We start from the raw sequence: 25,728 nt of genomic DNA on the forward strand, positions 1-25,728 counted from the left end.
TGAATTATCAAATGGGGGGAGGGATTGCTCAGTGGTTTGAGCATTGGCCTGCTAAACCAAGGGTTGTGAGTTCAATCCTTGAGGGGGCCATTTAGGGATCTGGGGCAAAAATTGGGGATCGGTCCTGCTTTGAGCAGGAGATTGGACTAGATGACCTCCTGAGGTCCCTTCCAACCCTGATATTCTATGATTCTATGAATCCTGCAGTGGGGTGAAATGAACACAGCACACAGGCTAAGGAGAATGATTTATTAACACAGGAAAGTAATATAACAATAACCACCATGTCCCAAACCCTCCCTGAAACTCATCACTCAAGACAGATTTGATTTGAAAAATAGCAAATCCAATAGTATTGTAAAGTAACAAGGAGACTATCAGATCTACTGCAGTTCTTCAACTGAAATTCCATAGCAGATGGGGCAATTTTTCCCCCAGAGTAAAAAGCTTGAATCAAAATTTTGGAAAAAAAAACCCATGAATTAAACCTCCTCATTTGTGCCACTGTTTCTTCCTCTCTCCTCAGTGTCAGAGGTGAGTCAGCACCGCACTCGCCTGGTACATCACCCTTTATGGAGTTTGTTATGGCACACAAGACAGCGCTGAAACAACAAAGGAGAAATTCTCAGCTCATTTCCAAAGGACGGATTCTTTCACCCAGTGAGTTCGTTCCCAGCTGTTCAATGAAGTGGGTTGCACAGTAATGGATTTACTGTCAGAGCAATGTGGTGAGAGAGTTGGAAACATTTAACCTGATTAGGGTCAGATGTGACTATTGGAAACAAAGCAATTTGAGAGAGTTAAGAATTCAGTGATTTTTATTAAGACTTTTAAGAAGGAGAATAAAATTTTCTTTTTACCAAGTATGCACCCTTCACAGCCCTGGAATTCCAAAGCACTTTACAAAACTGAATTTATAGTTAATACTGCAGCTTTTAAAGGAAATGCAGCAGTCACCAACCCATGTCTACTCAGGCAAAGGGGTTGATTTTTTCAGTTGTGTTAGCTTAATACAATTGAAGAGTCCTCTTAACACCCATATCAATGCAAGCTAGCACCTTTGAAGTCACATTAGCTGCTCATTTAGTAGCCTGTGTGTGAGACTACATTGTGACACAACCAGCTAACACGCCTTCTACGAGGTTACCCTGCATGTTCATGGGTGTTATGGCCAGTCAGGAAATCAGCATTTCCAAGATGTGGTTTCCAGGCATGCGATTTTCTGTTCTCTGTCAGATCCACAAGCAAGTGGTAGATTTCACATACAAAGCAGATGGTGTGAAAAGTCTCTCTCGCTTGCATTTTCACGCAGAAAGCAGCAGCTAAAATGCACTGTACATGCAAAGCTGGCTGGGTGGAGATCCCTTTAAAATATGGCTGCTACAATGTTGTAGTATATCTCTATGGACAATAAGAGCCAGACTGGCATGTGGAAACATTGGGGAATTCTCCCAGTGCAAAAATGCCCAGGGCCAGCTATCGCTTAGGGGCAGGAGATGGCTTCCTAAAAGATATGAGAGCTGCAAATCTTCAAATGTACATTTTTTGTAACCTGATATTTTTTTTTAAAGAAACCTCCCCATTGCAGATGCTGCAGAGGAGTATCAAGGGGCAGTGATATGGTGCCGAAGGAACAGATTTCACACCTCTCAGAAGCCTTACCTTAGAAGGGTGGCAATGGGCAATGCTGGGCTTCAATCCTGGTGCTCTAAATATTGGGATTTTTCCTAAGTGGAGATAAACTGAAACAAACAAACACATCTCAGCACTCTCAGCCTGCAAGGAGCCAGATGCAGAATTTCACATATCTGCCAAGTTTAATCATCATAGCATTGAGCACTGGGAGACAATATAATGGTTGGGTGGGAGTGATCAGCAAAGCTTTATGGTGGATGGAACAGGTCTTTCAGGTTTGCAGGAGCCATATGCATTTACAGTGATATAGATAATGTTAGACAAGAGAAATGCACCCTTTGCTTGGTTCTCACTCAGATCAGATTGGTGACTGCCCATGCTATGAGCAGGGTAAATCTCCTGGAAAACCTGGCACATTTTCCTTTGGGCTTATGGGGTTCTCAAAGTGAATTCAGGCTTCATCCTACTAGTCTCCTTGTGCTGGCTTCACTGGGAGATCCAGGTGGGCAGAGAGAGCTCGCAGGATCAGGGGCCCAGAGATCAATCACATTTGCCCTGTCATTTAAATCTATCCCATACAACACCAAGGTGGGTCAGAGATTTTGGTATTCTAGTTGAAGGATACCTACGGCTCTGTGTTTGGGAGAGAAGAACCCAACCCCATGGCAGAAAGGAAGCTAGGCTGGTACAGCTGAATGCCCTCCATCCAGGGAACGCGGATGTGTGGCCTCCAGCCAGGACATGTATTTAGACACTGTACCTGGGTTTTTCAATTCAGTTTGTCTACCTCGCTGATGGGCTCCATTTTTCACCCTATTTTCTCATTTTTTCCCATCCTGCCCTTTTCCACAGCTTCTCAGTGAAACATGAACTCCATTTCTGCAATGGGTTGATTGGAACCTAAATGTGACAAGTGAGCCACAAGGAAAACCCAGCACATCTATTCCACTTGCTTCCATGGGCTTTCTTCAAAACCCCGCAATTTGGGACATGGCTTTGCATCTCTGCTATGGGACCACTTCACTGCTGCTGCTACAGATCTGGGCTGCAAGCAATCTGCAGCCTAGCACATGGAACAGGCGAGCAGTGGTCCAGTGTTTGTACAGGGATTATGGCTCTCTGGAAGCACCTAGAGATCCACTGCCCAGAGGCATATAAGAAGGCTGCCTCTCAAAGGCACAAAATCAGAGAAGCTACCAATCATGAACACTCTAACTAGGGTTTTGTAATGAGTGAACGTATCAGGATATATAACCGCAGGGTGTTCCCAGGGCGGTTAGTGAACTCGTATACAGTTTGCAAACTCAAATTAGCTTAGAGGACAAAAAACCTTGTAAAAACCACACCCATCCTTAGAAGGAGGCGGATCAAGACGTGATTTGAAGAACCAGCTTCTAGGCCCAAATTAAAGGGGCACTCATGTGTGTTCCTGATTTGGTGCACACATCTGGTCTTAAACAAATAGAAATCAGGCATGTGCCAAAGTGAACTTTGGAAAATTTGGGCCTCAGTGTTTGGTACTATACACACCCCATTATTAAATATTTATACTGCAGAAGCGCCCAAGGGACACAACCAGGCCCAGGTGCCAGGCAGTGTACAAACGTCGTAAGTGATACTCCCTGCCCCAGGAGCTTGCAGCTAAACGATAAAACATAACTAGTGGACATGATAAAGAGACGGTCAAGGCAGGACCTATGGAGGTGGGAGGGGACAGAGTCCAGAATTCATGTACAGATGCAGTAAGCAGCCCATTATGCCGCAGCTTCGTTACTGGTTTAGTGCTTGGGTTTCTGTTGGTCGGAGGAAGCTGTATGGGAGAGGAAAGCTTTAGAGGGAATTTCAGTAAGCAGATTGCGGGAGCCTTTACATTTCTCAAGTGGCTTTCCTGTGTGATTTTGGGCTCTCTCTCTCTCGGACAGCCCTGTCAAAGGGAATTCTCAAGACAGTGAGCAAGTGAGAAGGGAATTTCACTCCCATAAATGCCCTTTTTTAAAAAAACAAAGAGTCTCCATTTCATAACTCCTTTTCTTACAGTCACCATCTAATGAAGGCAGCAGCATGTGTCCTGCCTGCCTACCTTAGGAAGACAGGGAGAGCCTTTTGCGAATTAATGCATGAGGCATTTGTGATCACTTAACCCCCACACACAGAGATGTAGACTATGTGCTTGGCAGACAAGAAATCACTGAAGAAAACATCTAACCGGACTTACAGTTGATCTCCTTTAGTATAATTTTCTGGATGAAAGCTCTCAGGGGCTCATGAAAACGTACAATCTGAAACACAGAGATGACTTAGTAAGTACATCAACAACATGAAACTTCTACAGATGTCACCCAAACGATCTCGCAGCAACTGGATTTCAGCTGGGCCTAGAAGAACATCAATATATTTGTTTTCTAGAAGTGCAGTTAACAGATCCATTTAAGCTTCTGTGAGCACTTCAGACCCATGCTCCTGTCCCTCTACTGGCTCCCAATCAGATTCAGATGCCAGTTTAAGGCCTCAGTCCTAACCTTCAAAGCAACTAATGGATCAAAGCCCCAGCTCTGTTACAGACCAAATTTCCATCTATGAACCACAAAGACATTTGCACCTCACTGGGACAATGGAGATCACAAAGCTGAGGTCAAAGCATGTGAGAGCTGGGGACAGAGCCTGGGTCAAGGAGTTCCACTTGTGGAATAAGTTTCCAGAGATGAAGCTAATCCAGAATGATACTCACAGCAGAATGACACACTCAGCATTGATCCCCCTCTTCTACCCACACACCTCCCAAAACACCTACCCCCAGCAGAGTCTTTTACCCCAAAAAGGAAGACGTGCCAGTGACTCCAGGAAGTCCCGTAGAGACTTTGCTATTCCTATTAATTTTACATGAAAGGTGCTCAGAGGCTACTGTGACAGGCAGCAGTATAAAATGCCAAGACACAGTGATCCATTGACCAAAGCCATGCTGGGTTTGTACATTTTTCAAAGGAGAAAGAATCGTTCGATGCGTGGGAGCAGCAATGACTTGTCCAGTATTCTAATGCCCATCCTCCCCAGCCAGGGCCAATATCCCTCTTGCTTTCCCTTCCAAAGGGCACTTTCTGCCCTCAAAGCCACAGAGCCCAGGCACGCTTATGCAGTGCTATTTCCCATCAGACAGAGGAAAACTGATACAACCATTCAAAATTCCAGTCAGAGCTTTCATAAAATCATTTAAAGCCTTTTGTTCTGGATGCAAAAATGCCAGGCTGCCCCACTAGCTAGCTGGAATAGCAAAACACAGGTCTTCTGAGCAAAATACAATGGTGAAAGACTATGTAAGAAACCTGCAGTGGGTGGTTACTCCCCGCCACCTTCCAACAAAAATCTTCATTTAAGGCAACAATAATAAAGTTTGGTAAGAACATAGTGTTCATTGAGCCATAGATACAGGCCCCTGGGGCCATGGGTGGCAGAGAATAACTGGAGCACACAGAACCCTAGCCGTGCCCTCTTCCTTGCTCCCCCATGCCCTATATTGGTGACTACAATAGAGTGCTCTCCCCATCTCTGAGCTATGAGCAGCCGCCGCGTTCCCCCGGGGGCCAGTATCCTGCTGGAATGATGTAAAGGAGCTGTGGAGAATCAGGCTCCTGATTTCTAACAAATATTTGTTTCTGCTTCCTAGCATACCACAGACATTAATACAAGCAAGGACTTACCTTGACGGGGCCCACGGCTGAGGAAAGAAGCTTGAAATGCAAACTGTGGAAAAAAGAAACCAGCTCAGACTTACCAATCACAAAATCGTTAGCCCATAGTGTAGGTCCCCAAATATCTAAAAACCTAAAATCCAGGTGGTAAGGGAGCCACATTGCTCTCTTCATTGCCCATCACTTCTGCTCAGGATCCTATTGTTTAAGAAAAAAGAAAAGGAGGACTTGTGGCACCTTAGAGACTAACCAATTTATTTGAGCCTAAGCTTTCGTGAGCTACAGCTCACTTCATATCCGATGAAGTGAGCTGTAGCTCACGAAAGCTTATGCTCAAATAAATTGGTTAGTCTCTAAGGTGCCACAAGTCCTCCTTTTCTTTTTGCGGATACAGACTAACACGGTTGCTACTCTGAAACCTATTGTTTAAGATGAACACATTCTGGATAAAATACTTGGAAGACTTGATACCTGTCCAGGGATGCAGTGAATTGAACCTTCCCTTCAACCAGCTGAAGAGTGGCAACCAAGCCGAGTTTCTGCAAGGAGGAAACAAGGCACGAAATCAGCTGATCTGAGTGTCAGCACCTGAGCTCTGAGAACAGACCATCAGTTGCAGAATACAGCAGAGACACTTCCTCTCTGCTTGGGTTAAGTTACTCAGAGAAAGGAAACCAACAATCAGGGGTGAAAGTAAGCCGGTACGATGTACTGGCAAGAGCCCGTACGCTGGGCCGGGCCGGACCGGCTTCCCCAGGCTGGTGCTTTAAACAGCACTGGGCTCCCCGCAGCGGCCGGAGCCCAGGGCCCTTTAAAGAGCCACCTGAGCCCCGCTGCCGGAGCCCCTGGGGTAGCAGCGACAGGGCTCCGGCCGCGCTTTAAAGGGCGAGGGGCTCCAGCCGCTGCGGGGAGCCCTGGGCCCTTTAAAGCACCCCTCAACCCCCGCTGCTGGAGCCCTGGGGCTCCCCGCAGCGGCCGGAGCCCCAAGCCCTTTAAAGAGCCACCAGAGCCCCGCTGCCGGAGCCCCTGGGGTAGCAGCGGCAGGGCTCCGGCGGTGATTTAAAGGGCCCGGAGCTCAGCTGCGGTAGCGGCATCTGGAGCCTGGGGCCCTTTAAATTGCCCCTGAGCCCCGGGGCTCCCAGGTGCCTCTGCAGCTGGTAGCTCCAGGGGTGATTTAAAGGCCCAGGGGCTCCCAGCAGCAGCTGGAGCCCTGGGGCCTTTAAATCCTGATTTAAAGGGCCCGGGTATGTAAAGGCCCCACCTCTTCCGGTCGAGGCCACACCCTCCTGCTCAGGACTCCGGAGTACCGGTAAGTCCTTTAAGTTACTTTCACCCCTGCCAACAATGGTCACTGTGAATTCACGGCTACCAGGCAAACACTCAGAAGCGTAAGCAAAAGCCTTCTCTTGCCACCTTGCTATTACTTTCATCAAGGGGCAGAAAGGGAAAATCAAGTGGCCCAAGATCTTTCCCACAACCCAAGACACTCCCACATTCCCAGGGTAGCTGGGTAATTCTGCTGCATTGACCAGGGAAGGGATAGTTTAAAATGCTTTCCTGGCACTTCAATGTCAACACCCTATTGAGCTGCACGGAGGCAGTTAGCTCCTCTCAGAACGGTTGGGCCAAGAGGCCCCCTGGATTCTGTCAGACGGTGCAGTCAGATGGCACCAGCTCTGCGTCAGGTCACAGTCTGCCCACGTTCGGAAGGCCTGGTCTGCGGCCGGGAAGGGCACACTCCTCTGTTTTAACGACACACAAGCTTGGATTCCGCAGGACCTGACGGAGCTGCGAGAAACATGCTGCTTCCCAGCTCAGTCCACGCGCACACCACAGGCACAAAGTGCCACGGACAAGGTCTCATTTCCTCCTGGGATACTGGCCCCTCCTGAGCCAGGCTCTGTCTAACCGCAGGGTTCAAATCTCAGCTCTCGCAGCATGATGGATTTTCCCTGGGACTGTGTATGAAGTTTAAAGCTGGAAAGCAATAACATTTCATTCACAAGGATGGGACAATGCTCTGGAAGCTGGACTGTGGTTATTCAATATGGCCTGGAGCAGAGTGCATTCTTCAGAGGCTCTTCTTAACCAGAGCTGGGGTCTACTGAAAACCATTGCTCAATGCTCAGCTTTCACAGTTATTAGCAAGATGCTGCTCCTCCAGCTGCAGAATCACTCGCGTCACAGACCCAGAGCACCTACGCATCTATGTGAATGAATGACATTTTGCTGTAAACCCAAACCCATCCGTCGGCCTCTGCATACAGAAAGCCAGTATCCACTGGGCAGCAGCTCCTCCATTTTTCACCCTTTGAGACGAAATCTGAGCTTTCTATCTTAGTACTTACTGCTTTCAAAGCAATGAGGAGCACAGGTTTCTTGGTTCCCTTTTTATCCATTATCTCCAGGCTGAGAGTGAGATTCATGGCACACAGGTTCACATCCAGACCGACCATCAGAGGTTTGACTAGTTTGGTAACGATGAGCAGTGAAGAAGAGATTGGAGTGCAGTTTGGGCACTGTAAGGACAGAGGGGCCAGGGACTAGATTTAACCAGAAAAACACACACAGCGAGATTGATGTGGGCCCTCCCGTGGACCTTGGAGAGGAAAGACAAGGAAACGACAGGCGACAGCAAGGGCAGGATGAGCTATTCTGAGCCCCTGCAGTAGGTGGAGCAGTAGATGCTGTGTAATCCCCAGAGACACACCAGCAAATGCAGATTTTGATTGTCCTGCTTGTGTGATCTCAGAAGTCTCATCAGCCCCAACACCTCACTGGGATGGAGATTCGTGTAATCTTACACCCTCTTTGCCCCCGTTTTCTATTGACAAACACTGCCTCCTCTCCCGACTGGCTGTTTCTTTCCAACAAAGATGAGCCAATTTTCTTCAAGAGCTTGCAGCTTTCCATTTCAGCAGTCACGGCCCAGGCTGCAGTAGGACAATCCTCCCCTCTCTCTGGAGGGGCTGCTTTTTTCTCAGAGGGTGCAAGAGCATCAGTCCATGCAGCTAGGACAAAAAAACCCAAACAGCAGCACCGGGAGCAAGAGCCCACGGCCCCAGGTGCCACGGCCCCTATGCGGTCCGGCACGGAATCAACACTTCAGACATCAGCAAGGTCTGTTGTGCAGTGGGATAAGTAATGTGACATTTGGTCCGACAGAGAAAAGATCAGTGTGTGACTGAGGGGAACTCACCTTGGAAACAATCAGTTCAGAGAGGATCAGCTCCAGGGAGAGAGTGTCAAGAAACTGAAACAAAAATGAATGCGACAAGGTGGGTGAGAACACGTCAGTCGCTGGACCAGCGTTTGCTGGCGAGAGACAAGCTTTCAGGCTGCATGGAGCTCTTCTTCACGTCATGCTCTGAATAAGCTCCATAGCTGGTCTCTCTCACCAACAAAACTTAGTCCAATAAAATATATCACCTCCCCCACCATCTCGCTCTGATATCCTAGGCCCAACACAGCTACCACAACACTGCATACAAAAATTAATAGTCAGCTGGAAGCGTCAGGTTTTGCAGCACCTTCCCCAGCACTGGGTCTCATCCTCCTCCTCCTTCAGGGGGAAGGCCACTCCACCCACATGAAGCCCAGGGAATGGGTATTTTTGTTTTATGTTTTTAAGAGGTGAAGTGTACAGGTGCTGCAGAGGGCACAACCGGTGCTGGGGTGACGAGACTTGTGGCTCTGTGCCCCAGGGCTGCCTCTGAACATGGAGTACATGGTTACCCCAGCTCCAAAGAGCGTTTGAGTACCAGCTGTTTTGAACTAGAGGGAACCAGGGTACATTTTAAATCAACCGCGGCTCATGTACAGTTTGACCTCATCTTGTCAGGCTTCGCAGGAAGGTTCTTCTTTGCCATCACAGGCAGCGTGGTGAGTTTTGGAACCAACCTATTTTCCCAGTCACGCCTGCTGGGGTATGAGCAGGTGAACATAGGATTTAGCTGAACTGATCTCTGTCCTTGTTCCCACTAAGCTCTGTGTATTGCACTGAGTTTCAAGGACGGAAACCCCACCTGGGAGGGTCAGTAAAGGTCTTCAGTGCTATTTGGCTCTTCTCCATAGGCTTTTTTTTTTATTATTCTAACCATATTCTGTAGGTTCTTCCCCCTAGCCCAGGCTTTCTATGGCTTTTAATTAACAAAATCCAACCCGTTTCAGGTGAACGAAGAACAAACAGCTGCATCAGTAAGGACATAGCTTTGCACAGAGATCTCCAAACCCCACAGAGGCAGCACCATACCTGATACGGCTCCAGGCCTAGAAAGCTGGAGATTAGACCATTTCAGCATTTGCATAAAACATGCGTATTTAATGAACCCACACTGCCTCGTTTGCATATATTCAGCCTCTTGCCTGTACTCCCGACTTAATCCTCCCTGGTCTTCCCTTGAATTCCCCCCTTAATTTTCCCATTCATACCTCCTCTCCCTGGCTGACCTCCCCTTCCCTCCCTTGGCTTTCCCCTTTGTCTATGCCCCATGCCTCTGGTTCTCTCCAACTCCCTTTATACTCTACCCCCCCAAAAACCTTTCATTCAGAGATCCTGCTTCAAGAACGTCCTCGAACCAGCAGTGGCCACACCACTATAGCTAGAGTGACTGCAATGCGGTCCCACTCTACCCATTATCCCACCCAGCACTCTAGCCTGGTCTCAAAGGGTATGTCTACTTGCAGCGTGGAGCGAGTCTCCCAGCCCCAGCAGACAGACATATGCTAGCAGGGCACGCGCTAGCGTGCTATGATCTAACACATGTCTTTCTGTAAAGTTCCCCCTGCTGGGCCAATGAAAACAGGAGATAAGCAGGTGCTTAGGAAAGGACTCCTAAAGTCAGGAGCCTCTCGGGCTGATCCAGGAGGCTGAAGCGTTTGGTGGAGGACCCTGACTCCACAGTAACGCCCTGACATTCCAGTGACGGCATCACTCACCGTTTGAGGGGTACAAAAGAAGGAATGAGGTTTCTTGAAGACTGTGTAGGAGAGGACAGAAGAGATGACGTTCTCTCCTATGGCCTCAGATGTATAATTCATTTCTGGCAGTATCACAAAGTCCTCCGAAAGGGGTGGAATGGGGATCTTCTTCCCATTGTCGTCCAGGTATTCCATCTGAAAGCAGAGATCAGAAAAGCCACTTAACACAATGAAAAGCCCCTTAATTGTGACTCTAAAATAATTATTCTAACTGACAAAGGCACAAAATGAGGGACAAAGAAATTACTCATGCAGTATTGAGGGGAGGGATTCATGCCTCCTGTGCATATAACACTCTCCGTAGCCTCAGGTCACGATCCTTCAGCACTGACATGAATAATTTCCAGCAATAGAAGTGGCGGGTGTGGGCACCAAATCTGTGCAGAGAGGAGCAAAGACCCTCAAAGTGTGGGTCCTTTGGGAGGTGTGCCCTTGGCATACAGAGCAGAACGAGAGGATTCACCCTCCACCCTATGATCCAAAATCATTTGCCAGAAACCTGATTCACCTTTGCTAGTAAGGGAGGTACAAATTCCACAACCATGAGCCAGTGGAGGCCACTGCAGGAGGATGAGACACCCCCCCCTTTCCCCCCCCAGGACAGCAAAGTGTGTGACTGGGAGTTCGGCTGTAAATTGTATAGGGGAGGGGATTGAAACTATGACCTTGGGATGGAAAAGCATGGGCCTCTACTGCCTGAACTCGAAGACCCAGGTCAGACTCATACACCTCTATGTGGCCCGGGCAGGAGAGGGGGACAGAGAGTCACCATGCGTAAGTGTGGGTTACAAGAGAGATGGCCATCGGCCATGCCAAGTCCTGTATGGCTGGTTAAACCACGTCATCTGGCCTTGCAATCTATGAATCCATAAGGGACCACTGTGATAATCTATTCTGACCTTCTGCATTGCACAGGACCGGATCATTTCACCTACTGTTTCCTGCCTGGACGCCCATAACTTTTGGTTGAGCTACAGCATCTCTTAGAAAGACACCCAACCGAACGTAAAGACTTCAAGTGACGAAGCATCGGCTACATCCCTTGGGAACCGGTTCCAGTGGTTAAGTATCCTCGCTGTTAACAAAATGTGCGTTATCTCCTATCTACATAACTGTGAGCCGTGAATCAATTAGGTTTGTTTATCTGCAGAGCAACCCTCTCGCTTTCACTCTGCTGGGCTGCCGTGGATTTGAGGATGGACTCTGCTGAGGCGGGGGAAGGTTGCTGGGTTTTAACGAGGAGCGGAAAGCCCTTGCTGTAAGAACGGGGCAGTTGGGCCAAGTCACCCTGCACTGTACAGGTTTCCTCACGCAACCAATTAAATTGTTGCATGCAAATTAGCTGCAGAGTGAGGGCGGGGATGGTGTGAGTGATCTCTGCTGCCACAATGGTTTAGGTCTCTAGGTAAGGCACAGATACCTGCCTTTCTGTCACATGGGTGTCATTTGTAAAGTCAAAATGGCTTAGAACTTAAAAATTGGATGGTTTACAGAGTGCAAAACCCAGGGACGAGTGAACCTGGTGACATTCTGAACAAAAAGCTCGCACAGTGGTTTCCATCGGTTTACACTGACTCTCACATTCTCAGGCTTCAGCGTGACATGCAGAGTGACAACGCTGGATCCTTACATAATTAGTACAGTATTGGTGTCAGGAAGACACCAAGTCACTCAGCAGGACCAAGGCTGTTCTTCGCTTTTTCTCCTGCTCAGTCTTTAGCCCCCTTCACGCCAGCTGACATCAGGAAACAAAAAAATTGCTGACAAAGGAAGCCCGTTACCATAGTCCAGTGACAAGAACCTCGCAACAGGACAAGCCTCTTGCTTCTGTCGCTAAGTGGGTCTTTTATTTCACATCTTTATCCTGCCTCTTCAATTCCACTGAGTAGTAAACTCCTCATTGAGCCTGACTCTGCTCTGCTGACTCTCACTGAGTAGCACTTACTCACGGGAATTGCCCCATTGCTAGAGATCACATAATTCATTCAAGAAAAACAGCGGGAAAGCACAGGGCCCTGATCCTGCAAAGACGTATGGAGGCACTTAGCTTTATGCACTGCGAGGAGTTAAGGAAGTGAAAAGAACGAGGAGTCCTTGTGGCACCTTAGAGATGAACAGATTTATTTGGGCATAAGCTTTCGTGGGCTAAAACCCACTTCATCGGATGCATGCAGGGGAAAATACAGCAGGAAGATATATATCTTTACACAGAGAACATGAGAAAATGGTTGCCATACCAACTCTAACGAGACTAATCAATTAAGGTGGGCTATTAAGTCTTTTCAGGATCAGGGTCTAGATGAGTAAGTGCTAACTGACATGAATAAGGCAGCAGAATGGATCCCTATGTGAGACTGTGGCTACACTGACAGCTGACGAGTTACCCTGAGGTTTTTCTGTCACTCATTTCTCTGACCAACATCACAGAAGGTAAGAAAGCTCTGACACCTTTCAGAGTTTCAGGGCTGATCCAGCGTAAGAAAGTTGTGAAATCTCAGTCTCAAACGTTACCTAGAGTCGACACACTTACCTGTACAGGAATTTCAATGTACCGGTTATTTACTTTTGGAGTTTGAGCCACATACAAGAGCTTTCCCTTCTCAAATGGGAATACACCTGTGTGGAAAGGAAAAAAGTTTACAACATGTACCAGAAACATGGAGGAGAATCACTGCACATGGAAGATGCACAATCTTGAGCTGGGATTTCAGCAAAACTCCAGATAAATTTAAAGATAGGAGGTTGGTTCCAATCAATGGAACATCGTCTCCAATAAACTTGGTCAGAATTAGATATAAGTGACACCGAGACACAAGAACCCCCTCTTCCAAGAGAGAGTCACCTTGTTCTCATGCCCAGAACTGAGAGAACATGCATCACAGAGTCATTTTCAAACACAGGTAAAGGTGCATTCCATGCCCAAAGAGCATGTGATTGAAGTTAGACAAAGCAGAAAACCAGACAAGCCAAGACACTGGTCAACGACTGAGGCAAGGGAGGCTGAGACGATACTTTGGGGCAGAAAGCAGTATATAAATACATGTCATCTTCAAGCCCCTACGTACTCTGCCTCAAGCTGGACCTAAGCTCTGCAGCAAGGAGGTTGGACTGTGCTGCAGTTTAGTGAAAAGTCTATGGCAGCTTGTGATAATTCTGTGAAAGCCTGTGTATCGTAAACTGAAATGTGAGGCTGAGAAGTAAAGTCACAACAGCAGGCCCTGTGTCATGTATTAGGTAGTTACTGAATTCAGTTTGTTTTATGATTTTCCCGCATATTCAGGTTTTGATATGTTGTCGATTATTGTCTTTAAGGCAACCGCCCACTGAGATGAACGGGGCTGTTCAAAGCTCTCAGAGAGATTGTTTCAGGATGGCTGTAGACTCAGGCAGACACCACGGTATTGGTTACACTTGGTCACATGTTCAAGGTTCTCTCTACAAATATGAAGGATAGAAACTGGATTGTTCTCACTGTGAGCTGAAGATTCTGGAGTCTAGTTCTGCTGCAAGGGATGAATTCCACAGACTCCCGAGATACTCTGGGCCCTGATTACTATTCCAGTCAAACTGGAAAGGACTCCATTCAGTCTTGTGACAAAACGCGGCATCCCCCACCAACACAGCCCCCCACCCATCCCTGGACAAAGCAAAGACATGACCACTCCACCAGACAATGGGGGAAGGCTGTGCAGACCGCGCTCAGATCCGGTAATGCCTCTCCGAGGCAACATTAAGGACAGCGAGGGGGGAACTCCATATAGGCCCCTATTCTAGCTTTACTACACCCTATAGACCTTAGACGCTGCAGCGGAGTGGCTGAGTAGTAAGACCCGGAGCGCATGCGCACGCTGCAGCTCGGTGTAAATTCCAGCTCGAGGAGACACACCTGCTCTAACTCGCATCACGCTAGCGTGTTCGGAATAGCAGCGTGGCTGCAGCCGCGGAAGCAGCAAAAGGAGCCGTCTGCCCCAAATACAGACCCGTCCGAGAGCACAGGTACATACACGGGGCAGTGAGCCCTTCTGCTGCTCATGCCGCCATGGCTACGCTTCTATTTTTAGCACGTTAGCTGGATAGAAGCCAGCGTGGGTCAGTCTCCTCCCGCTGAAATTTACACCTTCCAGCTCCAGTGCAGACATACCTTGAACTGTAGAAAGGGGAGGATCCTGTCCTGCCCCACACCCCCCCCGAAACGCTTCTTGTATTCCCTGACAAAAGCTCCTTTACTCTTACTTTCCACCAGGCTGGTGCCGTGTTTAGGAATAGGGTCAGCAAGTAACATTCACGTACGAATATTGGTGACATCACAGCAGAATGGTCGGAAGCTTTCCCAGTCCATCACTAGCTTCGAACGCTTGGCAGCTGACCTCCCAGCGATGTGCCGCACGCCATCTGTCCGTCTCCTTGCTGGCCATCCCCTACAACCATGATCTGTTGTGATGGGCTGGTCACCCCACACTAGCCCGGGAAGCGTTCGTGTGGCTCAGCATGGACTAAGTAATCTGATAGGCCACACCTGAGGGAGGATTAGGCTGAAACAATCCCTGACTGAGGATGGGAGCACGGAGTGGGGCACGGAGGGCAGACAGGGGCTGCAGCCTGGGAGCCAGCAGTCACTGTCTCGGCTTAGAGAGGGAAAGGAGGAGACCAGGGGAGAGTAGACGCCCTGGGATCCTGCCCTGAAGGAAGGGTTTACCCAGAAGGTGGCGGAGCGGAAGCCTGATGGGGTGGGGTAGGAACCGGCTCAGGGAAACAGCAGCAAGGTTGGGGACAGTGCAGACTTTGGCAGCTGATTTGAGGGTCCCTGAGCTGGAACCCAGAGTAGTGGGCAGGCCTGGGTTCCCCTGCCAGCCCCTGGGGAAGTGGCATTGCCTTGGATTGGACAGCTGCTGGAAACGATACCCAGTCAGCCAGTCCAGGGCGACTTTGATACCCCAGAAGGGGGAAAACCCAGTGACTGGCCAGAGGGCCCAGCCACAAAGAGGGAGCACGCTGCAGCTGCTGAACAGGAGAGGGGCTGCAGCGTGAGCGAGACACAGGACGGGGGGTCAGACCGGGCGGAGCTATTCCTCAGATGCAGCCACAAGGAGGAGCCCAAGCCGTGAGCAGAGAACCCCGGACACCTGGGACCATTCCTTCCAAGGCAGCTTTTCTCACAGTTATTTCCAGCTCTGCGCTTGATGAGGCCAAAGTTTGTGCCTGTCACTTTCCGACAAAAGGGTCTGCTTCTCTCCAGTAACATTTCTAACATAAGCACGTGTCTGCTTTTTCATCCAGGACACACGCAAAAGCCTTCACCAGCACCACACCTCAAAGGCAGCAGTAGGACAGTGTTCCTTTAAGAAGTCTGGAAGCTCTCTAGCTGTGCTCACTGGGCTCTGTTCTAGGAACTGCCACCCCGAGCCGCAGCGTGTATACGCAGGTAGGCTTTGCATGCTGTGTATGTTCAGTAAACAGCGTTATTTGGACCCTACTATGCCCATGTGGTTGCCTCGTATTCTGTTTGTTGTGTAAAAACAAAAGATACAACAGCTGCGGTCGTCTTACTCAAAGGCAGCAATGCCAGGAGCAGGTCTCTATACATGTAGAGCTTCTGGATGGGCTGGCAAAAGCCCAGAGCTTCCTGCATGGAGCTTACTGGACACAGAAAGAAAACCCAAAGGAAGATAATCCGTGGCACTTACAGTTAATATCACTCAGCATCTTTGAATGCCCGAAGGAAATACAAGCTGAAAGTATTGTAGGGGTCTGTAACACAAAGCAAGAGACCCAGTCAGGGAGGAGGAAATCGCTGCAATGGTCTGGGTGATTTTCACGAACAGTATTTCTGTCCCTGAGATTTGTACGGAGGTTAGTGAAATCTTAGGATAGGATTTTATTTTATTTTTCTTAAGGAGGCAAGTAGGGGTTGGAGCCACATGACATTGCCTAGCATCATTATCATTGGGGACAGGGGTTCTGTTACTCATCAAGCTCTGCACCGTGCTCAAGGCATGGAGGGGAAATCCCCCGGGGAGCTTACAGCCTCAGTGTTAACAAAGACCTTCCCACCCTTTACCCAGGAAGGGGAATAACTGACGGCAGGAATGTGTTTGCCATCTCACACCAAGGGCTGGTATGACAGCTGCCATCCTGGTCCACAGTGAGGATTAGAAGCATGAGTCTCTACAGCTCGAGCTACAGAGCCCGGTTTCGTACCCGGGGGTGTGATGGCCTCACCCCCGCTACAGATCGGGCACACGGGAAGATGTCTAACACACACCAACCAGCGGGTGACGCTAGAGCGAACCTCTGAGCCTGGAGTAAGAGGAAGCAACATCATAAAACCGTCTCTGCTCCAGAGGGAGACCGAACCTACTGCAGTCCTAACAAAGGTGGCAGGACAGCTGACTTCTCCCGGGCCAGCGAATGGGGTGGAGGTCCCAGCCAATGCTCTGCCCCAGCAGCTCACAGTGGGGGATCAGGGAGGTAGGAGAGGAGTCCTGCAAAGCCTCTCCCCTCCCTCGCCATGCCTGGACTAGCCATCCAGAGGTGCTGGGGGGGCATGCTTTACATCACCCTTACTCCTCCACACGCGAGCACCTGGCAGGGTTGGGTAGGAAACTTACCTTGACTTGTAACGCCAGTACGATGTTGTTCCCTAGGCTGGCTGTCACGCTCGCACGGATATCGCTGCATGCAAAATTACAGAGAGTAAACCAACAAAACCCAAAACTGGCATCACGAGAGAAATGAGGGACACACGATCAGCATGGAACAGTCCAAGGCACATTTCACGTTTTTAAACAGTGCCTAAATGGGACCCTCCTTCAGGATAGAAAAGGTTGGAGTGCTGATGAGTTTGGGGCACTTACTGTAGACAGAGAACAAATAAATGGACAGCTCTAATTTCAGTGCTGTCCCCTGGCCAGCTGAGTTTTGTGAATTAAAGCTTAATCCATCAAGATTGTATTCTGTAGCCATTCCACTGTGTGCCAGGATCCTGGTTCTGCAGAGTCAATTATTTATTGTGTTTATTATGGGAGTGTCTAGAGGCTAACTGAGAACAGGCCCCGTTGTGCTAGGCACTGCACAAGCACAGAATAAGAGAGAGTCCCCATTCCAAAGAGCTCCCACACGAATCTAAATCAATGGCACCGTGATATACTGGATCACGTGGGAATCTATTTCTCTGGCTACTTGAACTCAACAGAATTCAGCCATTCTGCTGATAAAGACTGATGTAAGACGTAAAGATGCTAGGTAGGAAATGGAAACGTATCCAGTGACGAGTGAAAGGGTGATATTGACAGACCCAGCACACAACACCGGCACTCACAGCACGTTGATACTGATGTCTTTGAGAACCACAGCACACTGGCAATCCCTGACGACAACGCTGGTGGTAAGTGGCAAATACTTAGGCAGCAGAACGAGAGCACTACAGTCTACACGCATGTTGATGGTGGTCAGGCCAGATAAGAGGACAGACCAGCTGCAGAGACAAACACACATTAAACAGACAGACACTCGCACGCAGCACGGCAACCCTGTGATCTGCTCCGTGTAAATGGAGGCTTGTTTCCAAATACAGGGTGTGTACATTGAGCAAAACCCAGTTTCCTTCCATCCCTGCCACCGCTACTGCTTTTCCCACCAATCAACTCATTCACTGTCCACCCCTCAAGGGCTCCTCGGATTGCATTCTGTGCAGTCATAACCCAGGGCCAGATTCTGACACCCTGACTCGCAGTGCATATTACCTCACCTCCGTGGGTACCCCCCTGATAGCAGGGGGAATCGTCCATGTGAGCAAGGATGGCAGAATCTGGTCCTAAAGAGTGCAAGTATTACATGTGTAGATTTGCTTCGCAGTGAGGACGGGTAGTAAATACTTTGATCCCCCTGAGAGGAGTCCACCCCTGGTTTTCCTTTAGACAATGTAGGGGACATTGTTTATAGGCTCCAGGCAGTGGCATTGTTGAGTTAGTGCACGCTCACCTCTGGTGCCCTGGGCTCAAATCCACGTTTACAGGAAATCACAAGTGATCAATGGAGAAATTAGAGACAAATGACATAGGCTATTTAGTCCATCATCTGAGATCATGGCAGGATTGTTCCCAGCAGCGGATTCACCAGTGCTTTCAGGGAGCCGGTTTTCAATGACTCATGAAATGGGGCCTCCACTCCGGTCCTTGGGAGCCTATCCCCAAATCTTACAAACCTGGTCTAGCCAGCCCAGAAGGAGAAGGAGAAAGACAACCGTCTGAGAAAGCTCAAGCAGCAAGCCAAAGGGAGTGAGAGACACACAGGAAACAGGGAGAAGCTGGCGGCCAAGGGAGCAAGAGACACAGGAAATGGGGAGAAGCTGGCCAGCCAGCTCTGCAGATCAGAGACCTGCTTTAAATTGACTCCTGTCATGGAGAGATTCTGAAATGTTAAAAAAATAAATATTACCAGGCAAAAAATCTGAATCTGGAGCTAAAGTTGAGAGCGGGGAGTGGGAGTCACTATAGAAGTAAAAAGGAGGCGAATGTTGTAGGTTTTTTTAAACACAAACATTAGAAAGTGAGATATTCAAAGTTAAATTCCCATGTTAAAAAAACAAATGACCATTCTGAAGTATGGACATTTATTTTTGCCCACACAGCCAGAGCGTGACCTCCGATATCACTGTTCGGACACCCTCCGGAAGCTTGGATCCAATGCTCACAGCAAACACGAAGCAGGGGCATTTCAGCGGTGACTCCCCAAAGTACGAATGCAGTTTACTAGACTACCCTACTCTTACCTTTAGAGTAATGACAGACTGCTGTCCCACTGAAGGGAAAAGCTACACTTGTCTAAATCACAAACTCATGCGATTCCTGGCTTCTTTAGGACCATATGGTCAATGGAAATATGCATTTGGCCACTTTGCGTTGAACAAAAAGCATACTGGGAACATCTCCTCTCCATGATCACTAAAGGGACCCGGGCTTCCAATAACAGCGTGATTAGACACTAAGTACTGAATCAACAGTGCACATTTCCAAGGCCCAGGACCTGCACATTAAGAGGTTAGTGTAGTGATGGAAGGAAGAAACCTGCCTGAAGCCAATGCCTTAAAATACAGAGGTGCTGACTCTCACATGGGAACTGCATGAATCCTTTCAAATACCTAGAATTTCTGCAGCCTTCCAAAATTTCATTCCAGGCCCACTTCTGTTTAATCACATCTTACATACCCGGCATGCTGGCTAAAAGATGGGAGGCTGGAAAGAGCATAGAGGAAGATATAAGGTTATCAGGTGACTGTGGTATCCTTCTGACTGGTGGCCTGTTCTCAGCAGAGTCCTAGTTCAAAGACTACAATTCCCAGTAGCCACTGACGCTGCAGTATCCGAGAGCAAAGGGACCAGAAGTACCATACATCATGAGACCTCCCACTGCCCTATTAGTGACCTGCAGAGCCACCAAATGGGCAGGGCACAGAGGTTGAGGGGGTTTGGGTTAAAGCCATTTGTTATTAGAGAGTCTAGTATCTTCAATTTTTTTTTTTTGCTCTTTGTCTGATGTTCTCTGAGCCTTGTGGGCTACAGGGTCTGAGTCTCACCAAGTTTTCATCATGGAGAGGGATCCCAGGTGCAGAATTTTAATTTTTGCAAAGTTTTCTGAAGCAACATGATGTTTCCTGCTTCCCCACCTCCATCCACCCAGACAGCTTCCCTCATTCAATTCCCTTCTACCATGGAAACGAACTAAAAAAGAGTCTAGCTCCACTCACCAAGTGCCAAGGATTTTGAGTTTAGCAGAAAATCCCACCTTGACTCCAACTCCAGGAATGTACTCGGATTTCACTGGGAGCACAATGGCTTTAGCAACATGCAACCTGCAAAATGAAATCAGAGTAGGTCAGAAAGGAAACCAGGCCCAGATGTTCAGGGAGGCTGCTTCAGGGCCCCGCTCATAAATATTATCTGCTGACCTGACCAAGAACACCCCGTAACACAGTGACTAGGGCGAAAAGTTTTAAGGGAGTCGTCTTTCTCCTCCTCTTCCCTCCCACCCCCCCCTCTAGTCCTGGTTGAAGAGTGGGGCCTCTACACACTACCATGAACAGATACAGAATATTAATAGTGCAGAAGCCTTGGTTCTATTTTTCGTTACTCACCCATTGATAGCGAATAAGGTAATTGTTAATCCTGGGAATTTGAGTCTTTCCATTTCAGACTGGAAGAGGCCCTTTACTGACTCTTCAAAAGCTGTAAAGAAAAACGTTCCACAAGACCTACTGTTTCAGACACTGAGCTCAAGTTGGATATAAGAGAAGGTGGTTTAAGTCATCACTTTCTCTAGTCTAATAGGCCAAATAGACAGAGGAATCTTAGCCCAGCCTCTGATCTTGTGCTCTCCGTCAATTGTGGCTGCAGACTACAGGATTTAGGTGTCTTAATGAACTGATTTACGGGTGCAGCAAAAGAAGCAAAATCTCTGCCACCTGCACCTGTCATTTTACTCCCATGTGTGACGGCAGGTGGAAAATTGTAGGTACGATAGTACAGGTGTTTTAATACTCGATCCTGGCGTGCTCACACGTCACTCGTTCAGAATTCTCAGTACTCTCTCAGCCTAGCGAAAAGCGTCAGAGTTCAGCGCAGTGCACGCCTTGCTGAAAACTGACACAAGGTTAGTTTATTGGGCCTACTGGCTTATTCCGTTTCAGTCCATTGAAATCCATGGAGATCTACAGCAGCGTAAAGCTGCAGTAATAATGCACTGGTGGAGCCTCAGACCCATATCTGTGCTTTGCCCTCAGGGGCACCATCCACAGAGCCAGTGGCTAAGGAACTCCGAACCATCATTTGCATGGTAACGAGTTCAATGACCCTGATCCTTCACGACACACAAGTTGCACTGGAGCGTGGTGGCTGCAGGGCAGATCCGATTCAGGCTCTACCAGCCCCGGAGCTAGTTGGGGCTGCACAGTCTGCCCTGGCTTACACCACGAACATATCACCACTCAAGGACCTCTTGCCAATGGAGGATTGCGCCTCCTCTCTTCATCCCATCCATGCCCCCCTCCATCCCTTTAAGACAGGGAATGTAGGCAGTTGGCCTTCACTAGATTTCCAGATGTGAGTGCCCCTGCACATAGCGACTTCTCTACTGGCCTTCTCCAGCCCCTTTGTGAGGCTTACACAGTTCCAACTGGCTTTAGCAGATTGGAGAATCTGGCCCAGAGGCTTGCACAGTCCAAAAATGGCACAAATCCAGCAGGGACTCAAAGCAGCCCATCCATATGCTGTTCCTCTCAGCCTGACATAGCAAATGGGATCATCTCCATGAATGAAGAGAGCAAGAACGGAGTACAGCTCCCAGATTTCTCTGCTAATGGAAACTGTAAAGCATTTCCTTGAGTCCTTTGAGAAACCAATTATTCAAAGGACGCGCAACCTGGCCCTTGACATTTGTGCCTGCAATTTCACTTGCACAGCTGTTTGCAAACACAAAAACCCAGATTTGCGCACATAAATCTGGGGGATCTGTAAAAACACCTGCATCTCCAGACCTGCAGACACGACTTCACAGGCTGCTTTGTAAAGTTTGGCCAATAATGTGTTCTGGGGACGTTTTCATTTCACAAGGGACAAGACTGCCATGTTCCTTGCAGGGCAGATTATTCTGTTGCCTCTCTCTCTCTCAAAAGGAAGAGACAAATACCTTCCTAACTCATGGGCAGGAGAGGGGTCTTCAGTGCAGTAGCCTGTCTGAATTTCCTAAAGGAGACAGGAGTTCAGAGGACTTGGGACTGCCACAAAACAAATCAGTAAATGCAAGAACAAACAGAGCAGAAGTATTCAATAAGAGAATGAAAAGGGCCTGGTGAGGCAGGTTTTATCCCCAGTTATCCTGCCACACAGTGTAAAGATTGACATGACCTGAGTCACTTACCCTTTTCATATGACTCTCGAGGGACAATGCAGCGTCCTGTGCCTGAAACTTGCATTGGCATCAGCAGGCCACAGAGAACAAGGCCCAAAACCTTCATCATCTTCAGTCCTTGTACCTGCCGAGAGCATTCAGGATCAGTGCAATGTCACAGAGCAAAGGGGGAACCTGCCCGCAAAGGAGAAAAGGTGTCCAAGGAGACAGGCGCTGTCTACGCTACAGAAACTCATGCTCCATGGACAGAGTTACAGCAACGAACCCCTAACGCAGTCATGTTGCATCAGCACAGACTGGCACTTACATCAAGTATAGGGGGCCACAACCTTTCAACACCTCTGTCCTTGTCTACACTAGGTGCTACGTGGTGTTTAAAAACATGCTAAACATACCTCATTTCCCCAGTGTAGACAAGGACACAGGGAAGAGGGAACAGAAGGCTAGAGAGCTGCCTGAATAACAGCTCAGGCCATACAGGAATACTAAGAAGGTACCTATGTGAATTAAGGACCAGAGGAAAGAAATTGTAGGCCTGATTCTCCATTGTGTTGCACCTCAGGGAGGCTTTATACCCATGCAGACTGGATAGCATTTCACACTCACTCTGCACAGGGGTGAATACTACACTATGTGCAGGGTGGAGAAAATTGGGCCCAGTGCATCTAGTAGAGAAAATCACACGGGAATTTTGAGAAAGAACATACAGAAGATGGCACCAAAGCGGCTTCTGTGCCTGCAGCAAGAATTTACCAGTTTATTTTTCAGCTCCTGTTTGACGCCTTCAGGTATCACCAAATTACATCTCCGTAAATGGACTTCCTACTTCCTCCTTGTCCATTGCTCCTTGTGCAAAGCTCAGCGGTCACTGAGTAATGTGAACAGAGAGATGGAAGTTCTCAGTGGCCCACAGAGGTGAAACTGAGCAGCCCACATTAAAACGCTTTGTTAGATAAAAGCACCTGCCACACTTGGTTCTGTACCCAGAATAATCTTCCCTAATAACATCCATATTAGGACATGAAAGAGTTTCAGAGACAAACTGGAGGCACATTGAAAATCTCCTTAGAAGAACATGGAGCCCTTTTTACTGATCCATAAAAAATAATGAATTGGACCAAACTTGAGGTCCTTATGCCGCCAGAGCAATGTGTGTTTTCCCTGAGTAATGACTATGGAACGTAGCTCTGATAACTATTCACTTAGCCACTCCCCAAAGCACAGCACTCTTGGCATGCCACACAAAACGCAACCAGCAAAACTCACTGATGCGAGTGGTTCATTCCTGTGTTCTTGACTCATTACTGCCCTGCCAGGAAGAATCAAAGGATCTTTCTCGTACAGTGTCCACAATCAATCCATAAAGGTAACAGGTTAGACAAAATAATTAATCTGGGCTAGTGGTCTCCTGTAATTCACTGTGACCAGAAAAACGCAACCTCAACCGAAATACCAAATGGCAAGCGCTGGGTACTCAGCAGGGCGCCATGACAACAGGATAGGATTGGTAAAGGCCAGGAATCCCCCATAAAATCTTCCTAAAGCTGAAATCACAGGCAGTCAAAATCCTTCCTCCTCCCCATCCCATAATCACCACGTTCTTGTCCACCAGCCCTTCAGATGGACTCCCAGGGGCAGGTTCTATTTCTCACCATTCTCTTTGTTCTCTACTAGCTTGGCCAATCACCCACAAATTAGACGCAGCAGCCCACCCACACTCAGCAACAGCATGAAACACACGTACAATTTGTTACCAACAGCAGACAAATTGCAGGTGCAACAGCCCAAAGCCTTCTTCTCCCTGCTGAACCCGGTAGGCACCCGACACTGGCTGGCAAACTCACTTAAATAGAAACTGCTCTGTGCCGAGTACCCAATCAGTGACCAAACCGATGAGAATCCCTTCATGCACAATCCCATCAGGTCATACTAACCTCCCAGACAACACGTCCAGAACAAGCAGTCACTAAAGCAATGCCAACAGACTGAGGCGCCATTTCAAGAGATGGGCAAGATGCATTGCCATTGTTTGGATTTAGCCAAAGTGGGAGCTAAAACTTTCCAGGGGAGGCTGACAGTATCTGCAGCTCAGGAAAGGTCATTGCAGGTCGTCTAAAGGCAAAATAATTGCTCTGTAACCTTACTACATCTGAAGTGAGTTTTGCTTGACATGATTCGGGGGCCATATCCTCTAAGGAAGCACTCAGCGCATACCTGGTACCACCCTTCGGCCTGTGCACACCACACATGCTCAGTTTGCCTAAAAAAAAAGAGAAGAAAAGGCTAATCAAAAATATTTTCAAAAAAGATGGTTTTCCATCTGCTGTCCCTGCCCAGTCCCTTGGGCTCTGAGTATCAAACCAAGCTCTTTCTGGACCTCACGCCATCGCTGGTGATAAATATCTCGCAGTTCTCAATGTTGCTGGACGGGACAACGATGTTTGAGCCAGGAAAAGCTCCAGTGGCTGCATTTTCCTTCGCAACACGGCTGACCATCTCAAGCATTCATCTACCATCCACTCAACACCTGCCCATCAGCCGCCTTCTCTGATTTCAATGCCTGTTTCTGTCTCTTCTGTACATCGTCTCCCACGCTCATCCTCGCTAACTTCAATTTCCATGTAACCTAGGCCGCATATTCAACTCGGGCCTCTCTCTAGGTCCTCACACACTGGCTATATCTAAATCTCACCAGTTCTTTCAGCACTTTCCTATCCATCCCCACAGCTAAAACTCTTACCCAGGCTCTCCACATCTCATGTCTCGAATATTGCAACATCCTTTTCTCTGGTCTTGACAAATGCAGTCTTGCCCTGCCTGGACCCATCCATAATGCTGCTGCAAAGATCGTTTTACTAACCCATTGCTGTGGCCTCGTCACCCCTCTCTGTCACATCAAACATAAGCTGCTTGCCTTCACTCCCAAGGCCCTTCATGGCCCATCCCCACCTTGTCAACTCTCATTTGCTATAGAGATCTCAACTCCCACCCCTAGTAAGCCCCATAACACCAGCCTCCATGGCCCACTTGTTACATTTTCCAACAAACACCTTCATGCTGCTCCCATGCATAGGAAGAGTCCCCTTTAACTGTCTGCAAAGCCACCTCATTATCCTTCAAACTCTCCTCTGCCACAATGTCTACAGCAAAATTGACCATGCCTAGGCCACTGGTGTGCTGAGACCAGTACCTACTGTGCTGACCAATATTGTTTCCCTGTACTTCCCCCATCTATCTGTATCCATCTGTTGTCTCCTGTCTTCTACTCAGACGGTCAGCTTTGGGGGAAAGGACACTCTGTTTGTACAGCACCTAGCACCATGGGGTTTTGGCCCATGACTAGGGCTCCTACATACAACAGTAATACAAAAACAACACCTCCTCAGGGTCTGAGTTTTCTCCCATTGAAATAAATGCTAACGATGATGATAACCAATAGTAAATAACAAAGATCCTTTCAGAAATCAAACTCTTCATGGAGTAAAGCCCAGCCCAGCACAAGGATGGAAGAACTGGGCTCAGG

The 25,728-nt window shown here is 48.3% G+C and overlaps 1 protein-coding gene across 2 annotated transcripts; it reads right to left on the reverse strand.

Annotated features, from left to right (window-relative positions):
* Nucleotides 1–253: 253 nt before the first annotated feature.
* On the reverse strand, nt 254–22,329 carry LOC119567960. 2 transcript variants are annotated; one of them, XM_043527137.1, is made up of 13 exons: nt 22,215–22,329; nt 20,047–20,151; nt 17,620–17,775; nt 16,910–16,973; nt 15,986–16,049; nt 12,832–12,917; nt 10,260–10,436; nt 8,521–8,574; nt 7,670–7,840; nt 5,793–5,860; nt 5,331–5,373; nt 3,851–3,914; nt 254–1,742 (listed from the first exon to the last, which is right to left on the reverse strand). In XM_043527137.1, exons 3-13 carry the CDS (start codon nt 17,736–17,738, stop codon nt 1,531–1,533), a joined length of 1,122 nt encoding a protein of 373 aa, XP_043383072.1. In that variant the 5' UTR covers nt 17,739–17,775; nt 20,047–20,151; nt 22,215–22,329; the 3' UTR covers nt 254–1,530. The 2 variants fall into 2 exon arrangements, with proteins under 2 accessions (XP_043383072.1, XP_043383071.1); XM_043527136.1 differs by lacking the exon at nt 22,215–22,329 and adding an exon at nt 20,434–22,176.
* Nucleotides 22,330–25,728: the final 3,399 nt, after the last annotated feature.

The sequence above is a fragment of the Chelonia mydas genome, chromosome 13, assembly GCF_015237465.2.
Source record: "Chelonia mydas isolate rCheMyd1 chromosome 13, rCheMyd1.pri.v2, whole genome shotgun sequence".
Taxonomy (NCBI): Eukaryota; Metazoa; Chordata; order Testudines; family Cheloniidae; genus Chelonia; species Chelonia mydas.

Coding starts and splice junctions, on each gene's coding strand:
- LOC119567960 (XM_043527136.1), bottom strand. CDS start 20,486: ATGGAAAGACTCAAATTCCCAGGATTAACAATTACCTTATTCGCTATC. Junction 10,437..12,831: donor ACATTGAAATTCCTGTACAG/GTAAGTGTGTCG, acceptor CTCTGCTTTCAG/ATGGAATACCTGGACGACAA. Junction 7,841..8,520: donor CTGAACTGATTGTTTCCAAG/GTGAGTTCCCCT, acceptor CTGTCCTTACAG/TGCCCAAACTGCACTCCAAT.